At 45.4% G+C, this 20,167-nt stretch overlaps 2 protein-coding genes across 4 annotated transcripts in view; one reads left to right on the top strand and one right to left on the bottom strand.

Annotated features, from left to right (window-relative positions):
* Nucleotides 1–12,301, top strand: part of LOC141049057 (uncharacterized) — a 33,094-nt gene extending 20,793 nt beyond the window's left edge. The window contains exons 2-3 of the mRNA XM_073545172.1: nt 376–4,718; nt 12,275–12,301. Of these exons, the coding sequence (XP_073401273.1) occupies nt 3,057–4,718; nt 12,275–12,301 (1,689 nt within the window). The 5' untranslated portion in view covers nt 376–3,056. The remainder of the gene's footprint in view (nt 1–375; nt 4,719–12,274) is intronic.
* A 485-nt stretch (nt 12,302–12,786) lies between these two features.
* Nucleotides 12,787–20,167, bottom strand: part of TRIM66 (tripartite motif containing 66) — a 60,454-nt gene continuing 53,073 nt past the window's right edge. For 2 of the 3 annotated variants that reach the window (XM_073545190.1, XM_073545191.1), the window contains 2 exons: nt 16,231–16,383; nt 12,787–14,195 (listed from right to left, as the gene is read on the bottom strand). In XM_073545190.1, the coding sequence (XP_073401291.1) occupies nt 13,941–14,195; nt 16,231–16,383 (408 nt within the window). In that variant the 3' untranslated portion in view covers nt 12,787–13,940. The remainder of the gene's footprint in view (nt 14,196–16,230; nt 16,384–20,167) is intronic. The other variant, XM_073545192.1, reaches the window with a different exon arrangement.

The following is a 20,167-nucleotide window of genomic DNA, read 5'->3' as shown; positions in this document are numbered from 1 at the left end:
GAAAACAATTTTGTTTTGAAATTTTGTCCCATTTGCCTCTTTCTGTTTCGAGTCTCGCATCAATACCCGGCAGTGAGCCGCCACTCGGGAGCGGAGTGTGTGGCTTCATAGAAAGACATGGAACCGCACACTCCGTCCCGAGTCTGACCCCGGCCTTATATATATATATATATATATATATATATATATACTCATCACACACACACCATACTGTATCATGTATGGTGTTATAATGTATCACATCAGTATTCAGCATTATTACGCACATGCATCTATCGTATTCCTGTACACCTCACTGTGTCATCATAATTATTCACACCTCAGCTGCTGCGGAACCTGATAGTACACACTTCAGCTCCTGTTATTTTTCCCTAGTTGTTGGCACTGGTGTCACTATGGCGTCTCTGGGCTGCACCATTGGCGGATCCCTTGGTTTCCTATACGTTCCGGTGACGGTAGGACGTGGTTTTACTTCTTTATTATGATGACTTGTGTAATGGTTTATTGGGTGTATGGGCTGCAGTGACACAAGGGGACATCTAGCATAATCCACGATAAATAACACTTCCATATTTTACTGAGATTTGTACCCAGATTCTTTCTACGCAACTTTACATCCCATTAATGAGGAACCAACAGCAATCTGCCTAGATCCGTCACATCGATGGATTCGGACAGGAACCAAACTGGTATCATCCCATTAAGCGATGGAAATGATGCAGCTGCCGCCATCCACCACCCAGAATACAGCGCGACACCGCCCTCTAGTGGCCAGATGCTGCCATTTTACACTGCGGGATCAGGGGTGATTCACAAAAAAAAACTTGTAAAAAGAATGAAAAACTTAAACTTCATTGTGTTTTTTTATGTGGCTTTTATGTACACCAATTTTTTTTTTTTAAGTCTTGTAGAAAAAAGCTATACCTATAGTATAATATGTGTACAAAAAATGCTATTTATTCATTAATGCATAAGATTTCCTTAATGGACCAAACTAACAGCTTGGCCAGAGGAAAAAAAAAATAGCATGATAAATGAACTGTGAAATGACTACGTGAATTCAACTTTTATATCCACAGGGGCAGCAATTCTCTAAATTATAGTCTATAGAAGTGCTCTGTAAAATATGGTTTATGTCTAAATTAAAGAATTAAAGGGAAAAAAAATGGCGTGGGCTCCTGCGCAAAATGTCATAACCAGCCGACTTGTGGGGGCTGATGTTAATAATCTGGAACAAGGGACAATGCCCCATAAGGTTCCCAAGCTATTAATTACAGCTTATAGCTGTTTGCTTGGCCTTTCCTGATGAATTTATGGGGTACCGCAGAAACAAAAATGATGTAGGATCTTCCTATAAATTCAAACCTGCAAAGGCTAAACAGACAGCTGTGGGCTGATATCAAGTGCCTAGGAAGGGGCCCACCCCCAGGCTACCAACTTCAGCCCTCAGCCACCCCAGAAATGGCGCTTCCATTAGATGTGCCAAATTTGGCGCATAGCCTTGCTCTTCCCACATGCCTTGGGGCATTGACAAGTGAGGTAATATTTGTGGGGTTGATGTCAGCTGATATCAAGCCCAGGGATTAGTAATGGAGAGGCGTCTATAAGACTCCTCCATTACTAACCCCATAGTAAGTATTGAAATAAGCATTTTTTTTGCAGTGTTTTTATTTGAAATAAAACAAAACATACTGTTTTATTTAACCTCTTAATGTCCAATGACGGACACAGTCCGTCATCAGACATTTCCCCTGCTTTGATGAGGGCTCCGGCGCTGAGCCCGCATCAAAGCCGGGACATGTCAGCTGTTATGAACAGCTGACATGTGCCCGCAATAGGCGCGAGCGGAATCGCCGTCCGCCCGCGCCTATTAACTAGTTAAATGCCGCTGTCAAAGCTGACAGCGGGCATTTAAATAGCATTTCCGGCCGCCGGGCCGGAAATGACGTCAGCGCCGACCCCTTCACGTGATCGGGGGTCGGCGTCATGTTGCCTGGACAACCAGAGGTCTCTATGAGACCTCTATGGTTGTTCCAGGCATATGGCTTTCAGCGCCACCCGGTGGTCGGCGCTGAAAGCACAGCAGTAAATCTGCTACATATGGGTGATCTGCTCATCGCCCATATGTAGCAGAGCCGATAAGGTTGCGCAAGCTTCTAGCCTCCTATGGAGGCTATTGAAGCATGCCAAAAGTAAAAAAAAAAAAAAATGTTTAAAAATAAAAAAAAATTAAAAAAACATAAAAGTTCAAATCACCCCCCTTTCGCCCCAATCAAAATAAAACAGTAAAAAAAAAATCCCACATACACATATTAGGTATTGCCGCGTTCAGAATCGCCCGATCTATCAATAAAAAAAAAAGCATTAACCCGAACGCTAAACGGCGTATCGAGAAAAAAAATTCAAAACGCCAGAATTGTGTTTCTTTGGTCACCAAGAGATTGCATTAAAATGCAATAACGGGCGATCAAAAGAACGTATCTGCACAAAAGTGGTATCATTAAAAACGTCAGTCCGGCACGGAAAAAATAAGCCCTCACCCGACCCCAGATCATGAAAAATGGAGACGCTACGGGTCTCGGAAAATTGCGCAAATTTTTTTTTTTTTTAGCAAACTTTGGAATTTTTTTTCACCACTTAGATAAAAGAGGACATAGACATGTTTGGTGTCTATGAACTCGTAATGACCTGGAGAATCATAATGGCAGGTCAGATTTAGCATCTAGTGAACCTAACAAAAAAGCCAAGCAAAAAACAAGTGTGGGATTGCACTTTTTTTGCAATTTCACCGCACTTGGAATTTTTTTCCCGTTTTTGAGTACACGATATGGTAAAACCAATGATGTCATTTAAAAGTACAACTCGTCCCGCAAAAAATAAGCCCTCACATGGCCATATAAACGGAAAAATAAAAAAGTTATGGCTCTGGAAAGAAGGGGAGGGAAAAATGAAAATGTAAAACCAAAAATACCCCTGGTTGTTAAGGGGTTAATACAAATATTGGCGAAAGAGAAACCTACCACAAACTAAAATGTTTCTATACTAATGCACAAAGCATGGGCAACAAACAAGGAGAATTGGAACTACTAACACAGGAAAAGAAATATGATGTCATTGGAATCACTGAAACTTGGTGGGACGCTACACATGATTGGAATACAAGGCTAGAAGGATACAACTTATTTGCAAGAAACAGACTTGATAAACGAGGAGGAGGTGTCGCATTGTATGTTAGAAACGCGTATATCTGCACAGAGATCCAAGCTTCAGAGACTGGGAGTTCTGTGGAAACTGTGTGGGTAAGAATACAAGGACAGAACAATGGAAAGGACACCATTGTAGGCATTTACTACTGGCCGCCTGTGCAAGCTGAAGACATGGATGAACTCTTTATGCATCAAATGGCCAAGTTCTCCAAAAAATATGACATAGTTGTCATGGGAGATTTCAACTATCCAGATATTTTTTGGGAATCTCTCTCAGGCAAAACTAACAGGTCAAGGAAATTCTTATCCTCTCTTGCTGACAACTTTATCTTCCAAAAGGTAGGGGAGAAAACAAGGGAAACTGCTACCTTGGATCTAATCCTTATAAACAGGGAGGAAATGGTTGAGGAGGTAAAAGTGGCTGGGACCCTAGGAGGTAGCGACCATGCTATTTTAGAATTTTGGATAACTAGAGGCGGAAGACCTGTGAAGACTCAGACGTCAAGGTTAGATTTCAGAAAGGCAGATTTTAAGGGATTCAGAAAGAGAATTGGAGGGATCCAATGGCTGGATATCCTTAAAGACAAAAATGTCCAGGAAGGATGGGAAATCTTGAAAAATGAAATTCTCAAAACACAGTTGTTAACAATTCCGAAAAGAGGGAAGAATAGGAAGCATTTAAGGAAACCAGGATGGATGAACACAGAACTTAAGCACATACTAAAATGGAAGAAAAAAATGTTTATAAAATGGAAAGAGGGAGGCATATCTAAAGAAGAATATAATGCTGTCTGCAGAACCTGCAGGGCACAAATCAGATTATCTAAAGCTGAAAATGAATTGAGGCTTGCAAGAGATGTCAAAAGCAATAATAAAGGATTTTGGGGATATGTCAAAAGTAAAAGAAAAGTCAAAGATGCTATAGGATTTTTACAGGATGAAAATGATGAAATGGTAAGACAGGATGTTGAGAAGGCTGAACTTTTAAATTCCTATTTTGCATCTGTTTTCTCTCAGAAAGGAAATGTAACATCAACTGTTCCTCACTGTCCTATTAAGGGAATAGAAGAATCCAGGATATCTATAAACAGAAATATAGTGAGAAAACACTTAGCTAACCTAAATGAATTCAAGTCTCCAGGTCCAGATGAATTACACCCCAGAGTACTGAAGGAGATAGCAGAAGAAATTTTTGAACCCCTCTCCATAATCTTTGAAAATTCTTGGAGAACAGGAGAAGTCCCAGAAGACTGGAGAAGAGGAAATGTTGTTCCTATCTTCAAAAAGGGGAAGAAGGTGGACCCAGGCAACTATAGGCCGGTGAGTCTGACTTCTATACCAGGAAAGATCTTTGAACAAATTATTAAACAACATGTATGTCAGTACCTGGATAAGAATGAAGTGATTAAACAGAGTCAGCATGGGTTTGTAACTAATAAGTCATGTCAGACTAACTTAATTTCCTTCTATGACGGTATCACTGAGCAAGTTCAGAAAAGAGCGACCAGAATGGTGACCGGTCTGCAAACCCTGTCTTATGAGGAAAGGTTGCAGGATTTGGGAATGTTTAGTTTGCAAAAGAGAAGACTGAGAGGAGACTTAATAGCTGTCTACAAATATCTAAAGGGCTGTCACATTGTAGAAGGATCAACTTTATTCTCATTTGCACAAGGAAAGACTAGAAGCAATGGGATGAAACTGAATGGGAGGAGACACAGATTAGATATTAGAAAAAACTTTTTGACAGAGTGATCAATGAGTGGAACAGGCTGCCACGAGAAGTGGTGAGTTATCCTTCAATGGAAGTCTTCAAACAGAGGCTGGACAGACATATGACTGGGATGTCATTTAAAAGTACAACTCGTCCTGCAAAAAATAAGCCCTCACATGGCCATATAAACGGAAAAATAAAAAAGTTTTGGCTCTGGAAAGAAGGGGAGGGAAAAATGAAAATGTAAAACCAAAAATACCCCTGGTCGTTAAGGGGTTAAAAATAAAAAACAACGTTCTACTCACCTTACACCTAATCCATTGAAGCCCATGTCAACTGTGTAAAAAAACAAACAACATCCCTCACCTGTCGGATGTGAAGATAATCCATATCAGCGACATGTGACTTTCAAAATAAACAGTGCCATGATGCAACCATTCAGGCTGAAAATGCAGGACTTAAAGAGCTGCCGCGAGCGCAGCTTCAGTGACGAGCGGTGACATCATAGTGGTTACCGCTGGTAATTTTCTCACGGTGCTAGCGGTGATCTCACTGAAGTGAACTGATCATGGGAGCGCAGTTTCAGCAAGCGGCGGTAACCTCTATGACTTCAATGAAGCTGCGCCTGATATCTGTGGGCACTAGGGTGACCGCAAAAAATCGATGTCGGAATTTTGTCCGTCTGGACCCCACAAAACGATTCCCCTTTCCAGATATTGAGATAGCCAAAATTTGAGCTCGATCAAACGACGTTAACCCGTGCCGCTCGTCGCTCAAAGTTTGAAAAAATCCAAATTGAGGTATTTTAAGATTTAGGTATTTTGCATAGTCTGTTAGACTATAAAGAATGTGACAACAACATTGCAGAAATAGCCCTGACCAAATTTCCGAACCATTTGTGGTATTTGAATGCAGAGTTGGTGGGATTATCGTTTTTTGATCCCACCATTACAGACAATGAAAAGTTGTTAATGGCTAATAAATTGCTCAGTAGCACAGATGAACCATCAGAGCACGCTAACCTACATGAGTTGATAATTTTACATAGTTATCTAATCTATTCTAGAGCTTTTGTTAAAGTAGTTTTTGAAACGTCAGAATATAATGCTCGGCATTTGCTTACAACTTGCAGGACATATTGCTTTTGTTCTTCATCTTTTGTCAGAAGGTCGTTAAAGTCGGTTACTTCCTACCTCTTTTAATTTTTCTTTCCTAACTTTTGGATTTACAACCCTAGCGTGCTCTGATGGTTCATCTGTGCTACTGAGCAATTTATTAGCCATTAACAACTTTTCATTGTCTGTAATGGTGGGATCAAAAAACGATAATCCCACCAACTCTGCATTCAAATACCACAAATGGTTCGAAAATTTGGTCAGGGCTATTTCTGCAATGTTGTTGTCACATTCTTTATAGTCTAACAGACTATGCAAAATACCTAAATCTTAAAATACCTCAATTTGGATTTTTTCAAACTTTGAGCGACGAGCGGCACGGGTTAACGTCGTTTGATCGAGCTCAAATTTTGGCTATCTCAATATCTGGAAAGGGGAATCGTTTTGTGGGGTCCAGACGGACAAGATTCTGACATTTTTTCCCCCCCATATGAGATCCGGTCACCCTAGTGGGCACATTGTGATCATTCTCATCCATGATGTCTTAGGCTGGTTTCACATTCGCGCTTTTTAAGCGCACGCACGGCCGGGGTAGCTCCGCCCCCGATCCGGCTCTCTGCCCGCCCCTTCCTTGTAGCGCCGCCTCCTAGCGCACAGCGGCGCCTGCGATCGGCGCACCCTATCTTTAGCATAGGGTGCGCAGATCGTGCGCAGGCCGTGCGCTAGTTGCGCTTTGACCTGCGCTGCGCACTTTTGACGGTGCACCGTGCGCGCCAAAATCCGAAAAGTTTGATTTTGGCGCGCACGCGCACCGTCAAAAGTGCGCAGCGCAGGTCAAAGCGCAACTAGCGCACGGCCTGCGCACGATCTGCGCCCCCTATGCTAAAGATAGGGTGCGCCGATCGCAGGCGCCGCTGTGCGCTAGGAGGCGGCGCTACAAGGAAGGGGCGGGCACGCCGGGCAGAGAGCCGGCTCGGGGGCGGAGCTACCCCCGGCCGTGCGTGCGCTTAAAAAGCGCGAATGTGAAACCAGCCTAACTGATGTAAAATGACACAGCTTCCAGATCGTAGTAATGCTTACAATGGATGCAACCTGCAGTGAAAAGAATGGAGGCCTGTGCTTTAATAGTCATGACTAGAGTTGAGCGATACCGTCCGATACTTCAAAGTATCGTATCGGATGGTATCGGCCGATCTTTAAAAAAAGTATCGGTATCGCCGATTCCGATACCGGAAGTCCCATTCAAGTCTATGGGACTTCCGGTATCGGAATAAGAAAAACCCTTTCCTGCCCTTGTACAGCCTCTCTGGGGTCTGTACGGGCCTTTCGGGGGGCTGTGCCGGCCTGCCAGGGGGTCTGTGCAGGCTCCGGTGGTCTGTGCCGGCCTGCCGGTGGTCTGTGCAGGCTCCGGGGGGGCTGTGCCGGCCTGCCGGGGGGCTGTGCCGGCCTGCCGGGGGGCTGTGCAGGCTCCGGGGGGCTGTGCCGGCCTGCCGGTGGTCTGTGCAGGCTCCGGGGGGCTGTGCCGGCCTGCCGGGGGGCTGTGCCGGCCTGCCGGTGGGCTGTGCAGGCTCCGGGGGTCTGTGCAGGCATCGTCCGATGGGACTACAAGTCCCATCGGGCGATGCCTGCTACCATGACAGTGATTGACACATTAGCCAATGATGGGACAGTAGTAGTCCCATCATCCGGCTAATGTGTTAAATGTAAAAAAAAAAAAAAAAATTACATGCTACATACATACAACATGCATACTACATACATGCTACATTCATACTACATACATGCTACATTCATACTACATAAATACTACATGCAACATACATACTACATATATACTACATGCATGCTACATACATACTGCATGCTACATACATACCACATATATACTACATACATACTACATGCATGCTACATACATACTACATGCTACATACTTACTACATGCTACATACTACATATATACTACATGCATGCTACATACTACATGCTACATACATACTACATATATACTACATGCATGCTACATACATACTGCATGCTACATGCATGCTACATACATACTACATACATACTACATGCTACATATATACTACATACATACTACATACATACTACATGCATGCTACATACATACTACATGCATGCTACATACATACTACATGCATGCTACATGCATGCTACATACATACTACATGCTACATACATACCACATACATACTACATACATACTACATACTACATATATACTACATGCATGCTACATACATACTGCATGCTACATACATACCACATACATACTACATACATACTACATACATACTACATGCTACATACATACTACATGCATGCTACATACATACTACATGCTACATACATACCACATACATACTACATACATGCTACATACATACTACATGCATGCTACATACATACTACATACATACTACATGCTACATACATACCACATATATACTACATACATACAATACATTCATACAATACATACATAGACATACAGTACATATAACATAGAGTAACATACTTACCAATACTTGTCACATTGTTCCCCGAAGCCATTGTCTTTTCCGGAATAAATATTAACATAACAAACCACAAAAATACTCACCCACGATCCGAAGCAGTCCACGAGTGTGTCCCACGACGATCTTGGGTAGAGAACTGCAGCATCAGCTGTTGCTGCCGTTCTCTACGGGCTGCAGGAATCCAATGACGGAAGGTAGGTATCCTTCCGCACTGTATTCCTCCGCCACTTAAAAAAAAAAAAAGGTCCCTAGTCTCACTTTATGCCATTGCTGTGTGGGAAATTCCCACGCAGCAATGGCATAAAGTGAGACTAGGGACTTTTTTTTTTTTTAAGTGGCGGAGGAATACAGTGCGGAAGGATACCTACCTTCCGTCATTGGATTCCTGCAGCCCGTAGAGAACGGCAGCATCATCTGATGCTGCAGTTCTCTACCCAAGATCGTCGTGGGACACACTCGTGGACTGCTTCGGATCGTGGGTGAGTATTTTTGTGGTTTGTTATGTTAATATTTATTCCGGAAAAGACAATGGCTTCGGGGAACAATGTGACAAGTATTGGTAAGTATGTTACTCTGTTATATGTACTGTATGTCTATGTATGTATTGTATGAATGTATTGTATGTATGTAGTATATATGTGGTATGTATGTAGCATGTAGTATGTATGTAGTATGTATGTAGCATGCATGTAGCATGTAGTATGTATGTAGCATGCATGTAGTATATATGTAGTATGTATGTAGCATGCATGTAGTATGTATGTAGCATGCATGTAGTATATATGTAGCATGTATGTAGTATGTATGTGGTATGTATGTAGCATGTAGTATGTATGTAGCATGCATGTAGTATATATGTAGTATGTATGTAGCATGTAGTATGTATGTATGTAGTATGTATGTGGTATGTATGTAGCATGTAGTATGTATGTAGCATGCATGTAGTATATATGTAGTATGTATGTAGTATGTATGTGGTATGTATGTAGCATGTAGTATGTATGTAGCATGCATGTAGCATGCATGTAGTATGTATGTAGCATGCATGTAGTATGTATGTAGCATGCATGTAGTATGTATGTAGTATGTATGTAGTATGTATGTAGCATGCAGTATGTATGTAGTATATATGTAGTATGTATGTAGCATGTAGTATGTATGTAGCATGCATGTAGTATATATGTAGTATGTATGTAGCATGCATGTAGTATGTATGTAGTATGTATGTAGTATGTATGTAGCATGCAGTATGTATGTAGCATGTATGTAGTATGTATGTAGTATATATGTAGTATGTATGTAGCATGCATGTAGTATGTATGTAGCATGTAGTATGTATGTAGCATGCATGTAGTATGTATGTAGCATGTATGTAGTATGTATGTAGTATATATGTAGTATGTATGTAGCATGTAGTATGTATGTAGCATGCATGTAGTATGTATGTAGTATTTTTTTTTTTTTTTTTTTTTTTAACATTTAACACATTAGCCGGATGATGGGACTACTACTGTCCCATCATTGGCTAATGTGTCAATCACTGTCATGGTAGCAGGCATCGCCCGATGGGACTTGTAGTCCCATCGGACGATGCTTGCACAGACCCCCGGACATCAGCACAGCCCCCCGGCAGGCCGGTACAGACCCCCACAGGGTGCACAGACCACCGGCAGGCCGGCACAGCCCCCCGGCAGGCCGGTACAGACCCCGGGCAGTCCACACAGCCCCCCGGCAGGCCGGCACAGCCCCCCGGCAGGCCGGCAGAGACCCCCGGAAGGCCCGAAATGACGGCGCATCATGATGCGCACACACCGCGCATCATGATGACGTCAGGCCGTCAATCAACTGAACTTCCGATTCCGATGCCGAATTCCGATATTGAAAAAATATCGGAAGTCGGTATCGGAATTCCGATACAGCAAGTATCGGCCGATACCCGATACTTGCGGTATCGGAATGCTCAACACTAGTCATGACCATAAACAGGGACTTGTATAGATCTCCTTGTAGTTTTGCTTAGCTTACAATGAATGCAGACTGCAGTGTAACGAATGGAGGTTCATTATGACCGGAGAGATATACCGTATTTTTCGGACCATAAGACGCGGGGGTGCGTCTTATGGTCGCAATGTACTAACCTCCGAGGCTGGTGCGGGTGGCGCGTGGGCTCTGTAGTGCGGTGGTGGCAGCGGGCTGTGCTCTGGTGCAGGGGTAGCGGCTCTCTGTGCTCCGGTGCAGGGCCGGCGGCTCCGCCGGCATTTCCTCCAAGCCCGGAGGCCCCCGCACATCCCTTGCTGGCCGCCATGTTGCGGTGGTCTCCGGGAACATGGACGCCAGGAAGATGGCCGCCGGTCCGGGGACGGCGCATGCGCAGGTTCAGATCTCGTCCCGAGATCTCAGGGGACGAGATTCAAATCTCGGCAACGAGATCTCGGAACGAGATCTGAACCTGCGCATGCGCTGTTCCCGGACCGGCGGCCATGTTCCCGGCGGCCATGTTCCCGGCGGCCATGTTCCCGGAGGCCACCGCAACATGGCGGCGGCCAGCAAGGGATGTGCGGGGCCTCCGGGCTTGGAGGAAATGCCGGCGGAGCCGCCGCTCCTGCACTGGAGCACAGAGAGCCCCCACCTGCCCCAGCCCAGCTGCCTCAGCACAGCCCAGCTGCCCCAGCCCCAGCACAGCTGCCACAGCCCAGCTGCCCCAGCACAGCCCAGCCCAGCTGCCCCAGTACAGCCCAGCTTCTCCAGCACAACCAACCTGCCACCACCGCACGAGCCTGGACCACTGAATGACCCCTGTGACCACTCCTCCACCTGTGCTGGATCCCTTCCCAGGTAAACTGAATTCGGACTGTAAGACGGACCCCCATTTGGCACATTATTTTTTTCCCTATTTTCCTTCTGAAAATTGGGGTGCGTCTTATGGTCCGGTGCATCTAATAGTCCGAAAAATATGGTGTGTGTGTATGTATGTATATATATATATATATATATATATCCTTTTTTTTTTTTTTGAGTCTAAGACAAAAATAAGTTTTACCTCTTCCTCATTTTCACACTTGTGACTTCACATTACAACATACAAGAAAAACTACTTACCCGTATAAAAATAATCTCCATTCTTTCTACTGCAGGCAGATTTATTAATAATAATAATGATTGCACAACAACCACATTATAAAGTGATCATAGCTTTATTGCGTCTTGTAAGGCTAGTTTCAGACTAGCGTTTCTGGGCGCAGCACAGGGCCGCCGCTAAGCCCTGCCCCCTCCTGTCATCTCCTCCGATCACATGACTGTGCATGCGATTAGCGTACCCTATACTTAGTGTTGGGTGTGCTGGTCTGATTTTGCTGGCGCTGCGCCCAACGCACAAAATCGCGCTGTGTTGTATTTTTGTGCGCTGGTCTGAAACTAGCCTAAGATATGCACTGAGGCTATGTGCACACGTATGCAGAAAATTTCTGCATAAAAACAGGACTCCTTCCCATAAAACGCAAAATTAATGAGCATGCTGCGTTTTTTTCCACGATGCGTTTTTTTTCGCAGAAAAACGCATCAATATGCACAGAAATTGCGGAATTCATTGAAATGAATGGGAAGCTTCTTTTAAGCGCTTTTTAAGCGTTTTATTTGGTAAAAACGCAACGTGTGAACACAGCCTTAACCATTCCTGTGTATATTGAATTGTGTTTTTAGGTCACTGTCTTGCTGAAGGACCCATGATATTCGACTCAAACTAAGTTTTCTTACACTGTGTAGGACATTTCGCTCTAAAATCTCTTGATAATAATTCTCTGATTTCGTGATTCTTGTGATACTGTCAAGGCCTCCAGTATCAGACGCAGTAAAGCAACCCCACAGCAATATGGATCCTCCACCACGCTTAACTGTTGGTAGGGTGTTATTTTCCTTATAAGCTTCATTGCGCCATCTGTAAACAAACTGTTGCTTTGCATTGCCAAAAAGCTCTATTCTTGTTTCAACTGTTCACAGAACATTTTCCATTTGATGTCTTTTCTTCAGCAGTGGTTCCTTCCTTGGCCTTTTGCCTTAAAGCTCTTATTGTTTAGCGTGCGGCTTATGGTACATGTTGAAACCATGACCCCAGACTGTTGCACGTTGGCCTTCAGGTCTTTGGATGTTTGACGTGGTGCTTTTTCCACCATTTGTACCGACTTTCGAAGACACCTCTTGTCAATTTTCCTCTTTCCCCCACGTCCAGGATGGTTCTTGACGGTTCCATGCTCGGCAGAATTCTTAATCAGATTGTATGGTTTGTGTGTAAATTATATATATATATTTATTATATATGTGTGTATTATACATTCACAGTGTATATTGAGTGTTTGTGCATTTTAGGATTAGCCACTTTTTTTTACTAATAAATTACTGTTTTATTGTCATTTTACAATCAATATCTGATGCTGCTAAGAAATGCGATTTACTTGAGATTCCAGGACTTCGATCACCAATGACGCATTACTAACACTAAAATAAAGGGAACCAAGTATAAACTGGTTGTCTGGTACTTTCTACTGATGGTTAATACACAGTATAGCCCCTTAATATCTGACCAGTGGAGGTGCAGCACCCGGCTCCATAGCCAATCCACTGTTCTCGGTGCTGGTGGCGGCCGGAAGTGATCACTTGTGGAGCAGAATGACACAACGCCATCATCTGTATAGTGGCGATAGCCAGGTACTGCTACTTGGATCGGTGTGGAACTGCAGTATCCGCTGCGGACGGGAAGGCGTAGACGGAGATGTGCATTCCCGCTCTGCAACTGATCACTTCCGCCCATCTCGGAGGATAACTGATCGGCGGCGGGGCTGCAGGAGTAGAACCCCCACTGATCTGAGATTGATGACCGATCCCTAGTATAGGCCAGCAATGTAAAGTACCAGACAACCCCTTTAAGACCTTGCTTCTCCTAAGTATATGAAGAGCCACTAACCCTAAAATCTACAGTGTGTACAAGTTCAACAGCAGTGTCTTCAAAAGAGGAGCCGATATCGGTCACATCTCATTAGTGCTGGGGCGACATCAGAGGAGCGGCCATTATCAGTCACATGGAGATGGGTGTGCTGGAGACAGCGGGGATTGTGGGGGCCTCTTTGATACCTTATAACTTATAAAATGAAACTTATCCCAAGGGACTGTCCATCCAGGATTTTGCTCTCGTCAGGATCCTTTAAGGCTTTCATCATTTTTCAGAAAAGTCAGGGATCTCCTGTCAGCAGTTTTTGCATAGAAATAAAAATACAACAGTTCTAGAAACTTTGTATCTTTCCTTCTTCCTTTCTGAGTGTGACCTCTGGTCCCACGGGCTTGTGAGGAGCAGTAGCAATGTCCATATGCCGGTCTAGCAGAGGCTGAAGTCTCTGGCCTTCTGGCTCATGGGGTGGCGTCTCCTTCTCTTGGGCTGGGCACATTCTGCTCCATAGTTTGGCCAATGGAAGCTTTTCAGATTCAGGGGGCAGTTTTCCGCCCCAATCTCCTCTGTGTCAGAGTCATCGTCCTGGGGGAAGGGGAACACTCGGCCCGGATAAGTCTCTTTTAACATGTCCTCAAAACACAGCTCCAGGTTCCTTCCGGCCTCGGCGACCTCTGAGTCTTCCTGCGAGAGTAAGAGACATGAGAGATATGCCGTTAATAAAGAAAATAACTTGGAGATTAGATGTCTTATTACAGGGGTTCTCTAGGGTTTTTGAGAAAAACAAACTAAAAGGCAGCTTCCCACTGGTCCTGCAGTGAGGACATTATATGTGTATATGAAAGCTGCAGCTACAATGTCATTTAGCCAGTGATTGGCTGCAGCGGTCATGTGAAGGATGGTCCTGATGTCACCATTGCAGGAAGGGTGAGGATTTGATTAGTTTAGTTCTATATATATATATATATATATATATATATATATATATATATATATATATATATATATATATATATATATATAATATATTTTATATAATCTGTTTATAGACCCCATGCGTTCCTCGGGCTTAGCATCTCCCTGTGGTTCTGAATTATCTCTTACACGTGTGTCAGCCACCATTACCGTACCCCTAGGGGATTTACACCAGCTTTCTGCAGACCCCACTATCCTCTATATCTATCTGCTACTGTAGAGCCCAGATATTCACCAGTTCCTCTCCATGGAAATACCTCTTCCATTTTCTTCCATATTGTTTGTCACGCTGCTTTCCTACACATCACAGCGTTGTATAAAGCGTTTATTAAGTAGGCGCACACGGCGTATTCATTGCCTAGTAGCGGGCAGTCGATGGTGCGGAGCTGGCACAAGTCACATCAGACTCATTCACTACATGAAGTCCGGCCGGCGGTGTGATCGGTTTGCGTAGATTATGACGCTGATTCAGTGTAGAAGATTCAATCTACATCCAATGCTCATGAATGGGGTTCTCCCCTTTAGTCACATGCAAAAGCAAATTATTCCCTCTTGGAGATTTGGAGCGTGCAACTTATAGTTTAAATCTTTGGAACCCCTGGTGCCGATCCGCAGCAGAAGTCCTGGGGTCATCCTCCTCCAAGTTCTGCCGTGCAGACCTCTGTTCCACACTTTGAGGCTGTGTGCGTGGACTTGTCGCTGGACACTGTGACGAGTGATGTGTACACCGGTGAGCGGATCCATTATTCCAGCACACAGCCTCCGTACTGAGCGCCAGTCATCGTCGCTTCCACTCCTCAGCCAGTGTTTCACGCCCTGGTATCAGATACCCCACCAGCCGGCCATGCCAGATTTGTATCGCAAAGTGAAATGAGCTGGCGCCGGACCAAGATATCGTGTTACTGCAGAAATTACATTAATTGCGTCTGTTGTTTAAACTGGCAAAGGCCTCGCTAATGATGGAAGCCTGAACTAATATTTATACAGTCTGAGCAAATATGTCCCCAGTCCAGGCGGGCGGAAATGGTATCAGAGGCTCCTCTGCGCCCATATGCCAAGCCATAGAGCTGTCCTCGCTCTGGATCACCCATCAGATGCTGGCACTATGGTGAGCTTCATACCTGCTACAAAGTGACAGAACTCCAGTAAAATGGCTTCTGAAGGGGGCTTCCTCTAAACTAACGTTCGCCGGTGTGTTCTCAGATGCTGTCTCCTTACAAACAGATACTAAATAAAAACTATCCCAGCCTAGTCCTGCTCACACAGCTTGTTACAGTGTATCAGTTTAAACTATCCCGAAGCGCAGAGGAACCTTACTCTCTCCTATGGTGCGCGGCCCTCCTGAACCTGCGCTGCTCCTCCTGAACCTGCGCTGCTCCTCCTGAACCTGCGCTGCTCCTCCCGGCCATGCACTTCCCCTTGCTGGTCTGCGGTCGCCTCTTCTGCTGAGGTATCATGCAGCTGCTGCAGCCGGTCGGCATCTCTGGCTGCAGCCATCACATTTTGTCCGAGCCAAGATAAACAATCCCGTCTTCATCAGCGGACACAACGTGAAGGCTGCAAATGTAACTATGTGACGTTCCCTTCCAGAAGAAGCAGCCAGGAGACTGGCGGGGGACGCTGTGCATAGCCCAGAGAAGCTGTGCCCATCCAGAAGGCAAGTATCCATTATTTTATTAAGTTTCTACTCTGTTCTTTGATGAAGTGGACACAGCCGCGTGGCGTCCTTCGCACCTTCACTTACGTAATTAAACTTGGCGCAGTTCCAGAACATGAGCCTGATGTCAGACACCAGCTCCTCGGGGGCGGAGTAGTGAGGGATATGTCGCTTCTGCAGCTTCTTTAGAATGATTGACAGGTCCATCGGCCTCTTTATAATCTGGTAATAGTGACGTGCCTTCATTAAAAGACGTGCATATAACACAGCAATTAGTCCACATAGCAATATAAGAATCCCTACGATACTGTGGTATCTAATGCTACGGCCGCTGTGCTCCGCTCCCTCCTGCGGTCCTATAGACTGTGTATGTGGGACCATTGCTATAATCAGACAGGCACTACATAGTTATCGCCTCTAGGTCGAGGTGTTGTAGAGATGCCGCTCTCTGAAATAGATGTGATAGTCTGCAGCAGACGGGAGGTATTGTAGTGAATATAGTGTGACGGTCTGGGGGCACTTAGGTGTAATAGTCTGCAGCAGACGGCAGGTATAGTAGTGAATATAGTGTGACCGTATAATGTGACCGTCTGGGGGCACTTAGGTGTGATAGTCTGCAGCAGAAGGCAGGTATAGTAGTGAATATAGTGTGACCGTGTGGGGGCACTTAGGTGTGATAGTCTGCAGCAGAAGGCAGGTATAGTAGTGAATATAGTGTGACGGTCTGGGGGCACTTAGGTGTGATAGTCTGCAGCAGACGGCAGGTATAGTAATGAATATAGTATGACCGTATAATGTGACCGTCTGGGGGCACTTAGGTGTGATCGTCTGCAGCAGATGGCAGGTATAGTAGTGAATATAGTGTGACCGTGTGGGGGCACTTAGGTGTGATAGTCTGCAGCAGATGGCAGGTATAGTAGTGAATATAGTGTGACCGTGTGGGGGCACTTAGGTGTGATAGTCTGCAGCAGACGGCAGGTATAGTAGTGAATATAGTGTGACCGTGTGGGGGCACTTAGGTGTGATAGTCTGCAGCAGACGGCAGGTATAGTAGTGAATATAGTGTGACCGTGTGGGGGCACTTAGGTGTGATAGTCTGCAGCAGATGGCAGGTATAGTAGTGAATATAATCTGACCGTGTGGGGGCACTTAGGTGTGATAGTCTGCAGCAGACGGCAGGTGTTGTAGTGAATATAATATGACCATGTGGGGGCACTTAGGTGTGATAGTCTGCAGCAGACGGCAGGTATAGTAGTGAATATAGTGTGACCGTGTGGGGGCACTTAGGTGTGATAGTCTGCAGCAGATGGCAGGTATAGTAGTGAATATAATGTGACCATGTGGGGGCACTTAGGTGTGATAGTCTGCAGCAGACGGCAGGTGTTGTAGTGAATATAGTGTGACGGTCTGGGGGCACTTAGGTGTGATAGTCTGCAGCATACAGCAGGTATTGTAGTGAATATAGTGTGACCGTGTGGGGGCACTTAGGTGTGATAGTCTGCAGCAGACGGCAGGTATAGTAGTGAATATAGTGTGACCGTGTGGGGGCACTTAGGTGTGATAGTCTGCAGCAGACGGCAGGTATAGTAGTGAATAAAGTGTGACCGTGTGGGGGCACTTAGGTGTGATAGTCTGCAGCAGACGGCAGGTATAGTATTGAATATAGTGTGACCGTGTGGGGGCACTTAGTTGTGATAGTCTGCAGCAGACGGCAGGTATAGTAGTGAATATAGTGTGACCGTGTGGGGGCACTTAGGTGTGATAGTCTGCAGCAGACGGCAGGTATAGTAGTGAATATAGTGTGACCGTGTGGGGGCACTTAGGTGTGATAGTCTGCAGCAGATGGCAGGTATAGTAGTGAATATAGTGTGACCGTGTGGGGGCACTTAGGTGTGATAGTCTGCAGCAGACGGCAGGTATAGTACTGAATATAATGTGACCGTGTGGGGGCACTTAGGTGTGATAGTCTGCAGAAGACGGCAGGTATAGTAGTGAATATAGTGTGACCGTGTGGGGGCACTTAGGTGTGATAGTCTGCAGCAGACGGCAGGTATAGTAGTGAATATAGTGTGACGGTCTGGGGGCACTTAGGTGTGATAGTCTGCAGCAGACAGCAGGTATTGTAGTGAATATAGTGTGACCGTGTGGGGGCACTTAGGTGTGATAGTCTGCAGCAGACGGCAGGTATAGTAGTGAATAAAGTGTGACCGTGTGGGGGCACTTAGGTGTGATAGTCTGCAGCAGACGGCAGGTATAGTAGTGAATAAAGTGTGACCGTGTGGGGGCACTTAGGTGTGATAGTCTGCAGCAGACGGCAGGTATAGTAGTGAATAAAGTGTGACCGTGTGGGGGCACTTAGGTGTGATAGTCTGCAGCAGACGGCAGGTATTGTAGTGAATATAGTGTGACCGTGTGGGGGCACTTAGGTGTGATAGTCTGCAGCAGACGGCAGGTATAGTAGTGAATAAAGTGTGACCGTGTGGGGGCACTTAGGTGTGATAGTCTGCAGCAGACGGCAGGTATAGTAGTGAATAAAGTGTGACCGTGTGGGGGCACTTAGGTGTGATAGTCTGCAGAAGACGGCAGGTATAGTAGTGAATATAGTGTGACCGTGTGGGGGCACTTAGGTGTGATAGTCTGCAGCAGACGGCAGGTATAATAGTGAATATAGTGTGACCGTGTGGGGGCACTTAGGTGTGATAGTCTGCAGAAGACAGCAGGTATAGTAATGAATATAGTGTGACCGTGTGGGGGCACTTAGGTGTGATAGTCTGCAGAAGACAGCAGGTATAGTAGTGAATATAGTGTGACCGTGTGGGGGCACTTAGGTGTGATAGTCTGCAGAAGACAGCAGGTATAGTAGTGAATATAGTGTGACCGTGTGGGGGCACTTAGGTGTGATAGTCTGCAGCAGACGGCAGGTATAGTAATGAATATAGTGTGACCGTGTGGGGGCACTTAGGTGTGATAGTCTGCAGAAGACAGCAGGTATAGTAGTGAATATAGTGTGACCGTGTGGGGGCACTTAGTTGTGATAGTCTGCAGCAGACGGCAGGTATAGTAGTGAATATAGTGTGACCGTGTGGGGGCACTTAGGTGTGATAGTCTGCAGCAGACGGCAGGTATAGTAGTGAATATAGTGTGACCGTGTGGGGGCACTTAGGTGTGATAGTCTGCAGCAGATGGCAGGTATAGTAGTGAATATAGTGTGACCGTGTGGGGGCACTTAGGTGTGATAGTCTGCAGCAGACGGCAGGTATAGTACTGAATATAATGTGACCGTGTGGGGGCACTTAGGTGTGATAGTCTGCAGAAGACGGCAGGTATAGTAGTGAATATAGTGTGACCGTGTGGGGGCACTTAGGTGTGATAGTCTGCAGCAGACGGCAGGTATAGTAGTGAATATAGTGTGACGGTCTGGGGGCACTTAGGTGTGATAGTCTGCAGCAGACAGCAGGTATTGTAGTGAATATAGTGTGACCGTGTGGGGGCACTTAGGTGTGATAGTCTGCAGCAGACGGCAGGTATAGTAGTGAATAAAGTGTGACCGTGTGGGGGCACTTAGGTGTGATAGTCTGCAGCAGACGGCAGGTATAGTAGTGAATAAAGTGTGACCGTGTGGGGGCACTTAGGTGTGATAGTCTGCAGAAGACGGCAGGTATAGTAGTGAATATAGTGTGACCGTGTGGGGGCACTTAGGTGTGATAGTCTGCAGCAGACGGCAGGTATAATAGTGAATATAGTGTGACCGTGTGGGGGCACTTAGGTGTGATAGTCTGCAGAAGACAGCAGGTATAGTAATGAATATAGTGTGACCGTGTGGGGGCACTTAGGTGTGATAGTCTGCAGAAGACAGCAGGTATAGTAGTGAATATAGTGTGACCGTGTGGGGGCACTTAGGTGTGATAGTCTGCAGAAGACAGCAGGTATAGTAGTGAATATAGTGTGACCGTGTGGGGGCACTTAGGTGTGATAGTCTGCAGAAGACAGCAGGTATAGTAGTGAATATAGTGTGACCGTGTGG

This window comes from Dendrobates tinctorius, unplaced genomic scaffold, assembly GCF_039654945.1.
Source record: "Dendrobates tinctorius isolate UK_male_01 unplaced genomic scaffold, ASM3965494v1 ptg000142l, whole genome shotgun sequence".
Taxonomy (NCBI): Eukaryota; Metazoa; Chordata; class Amphibia; order Anura; family Dendrobatidae; genus Dendrobates; species Dendrobates tinctorius.
The sequence above is the reverse complement of the archived record's forward strand: the minus strand, read 5'-3'. Positions and strand labels throughout refer to the sequence as shown.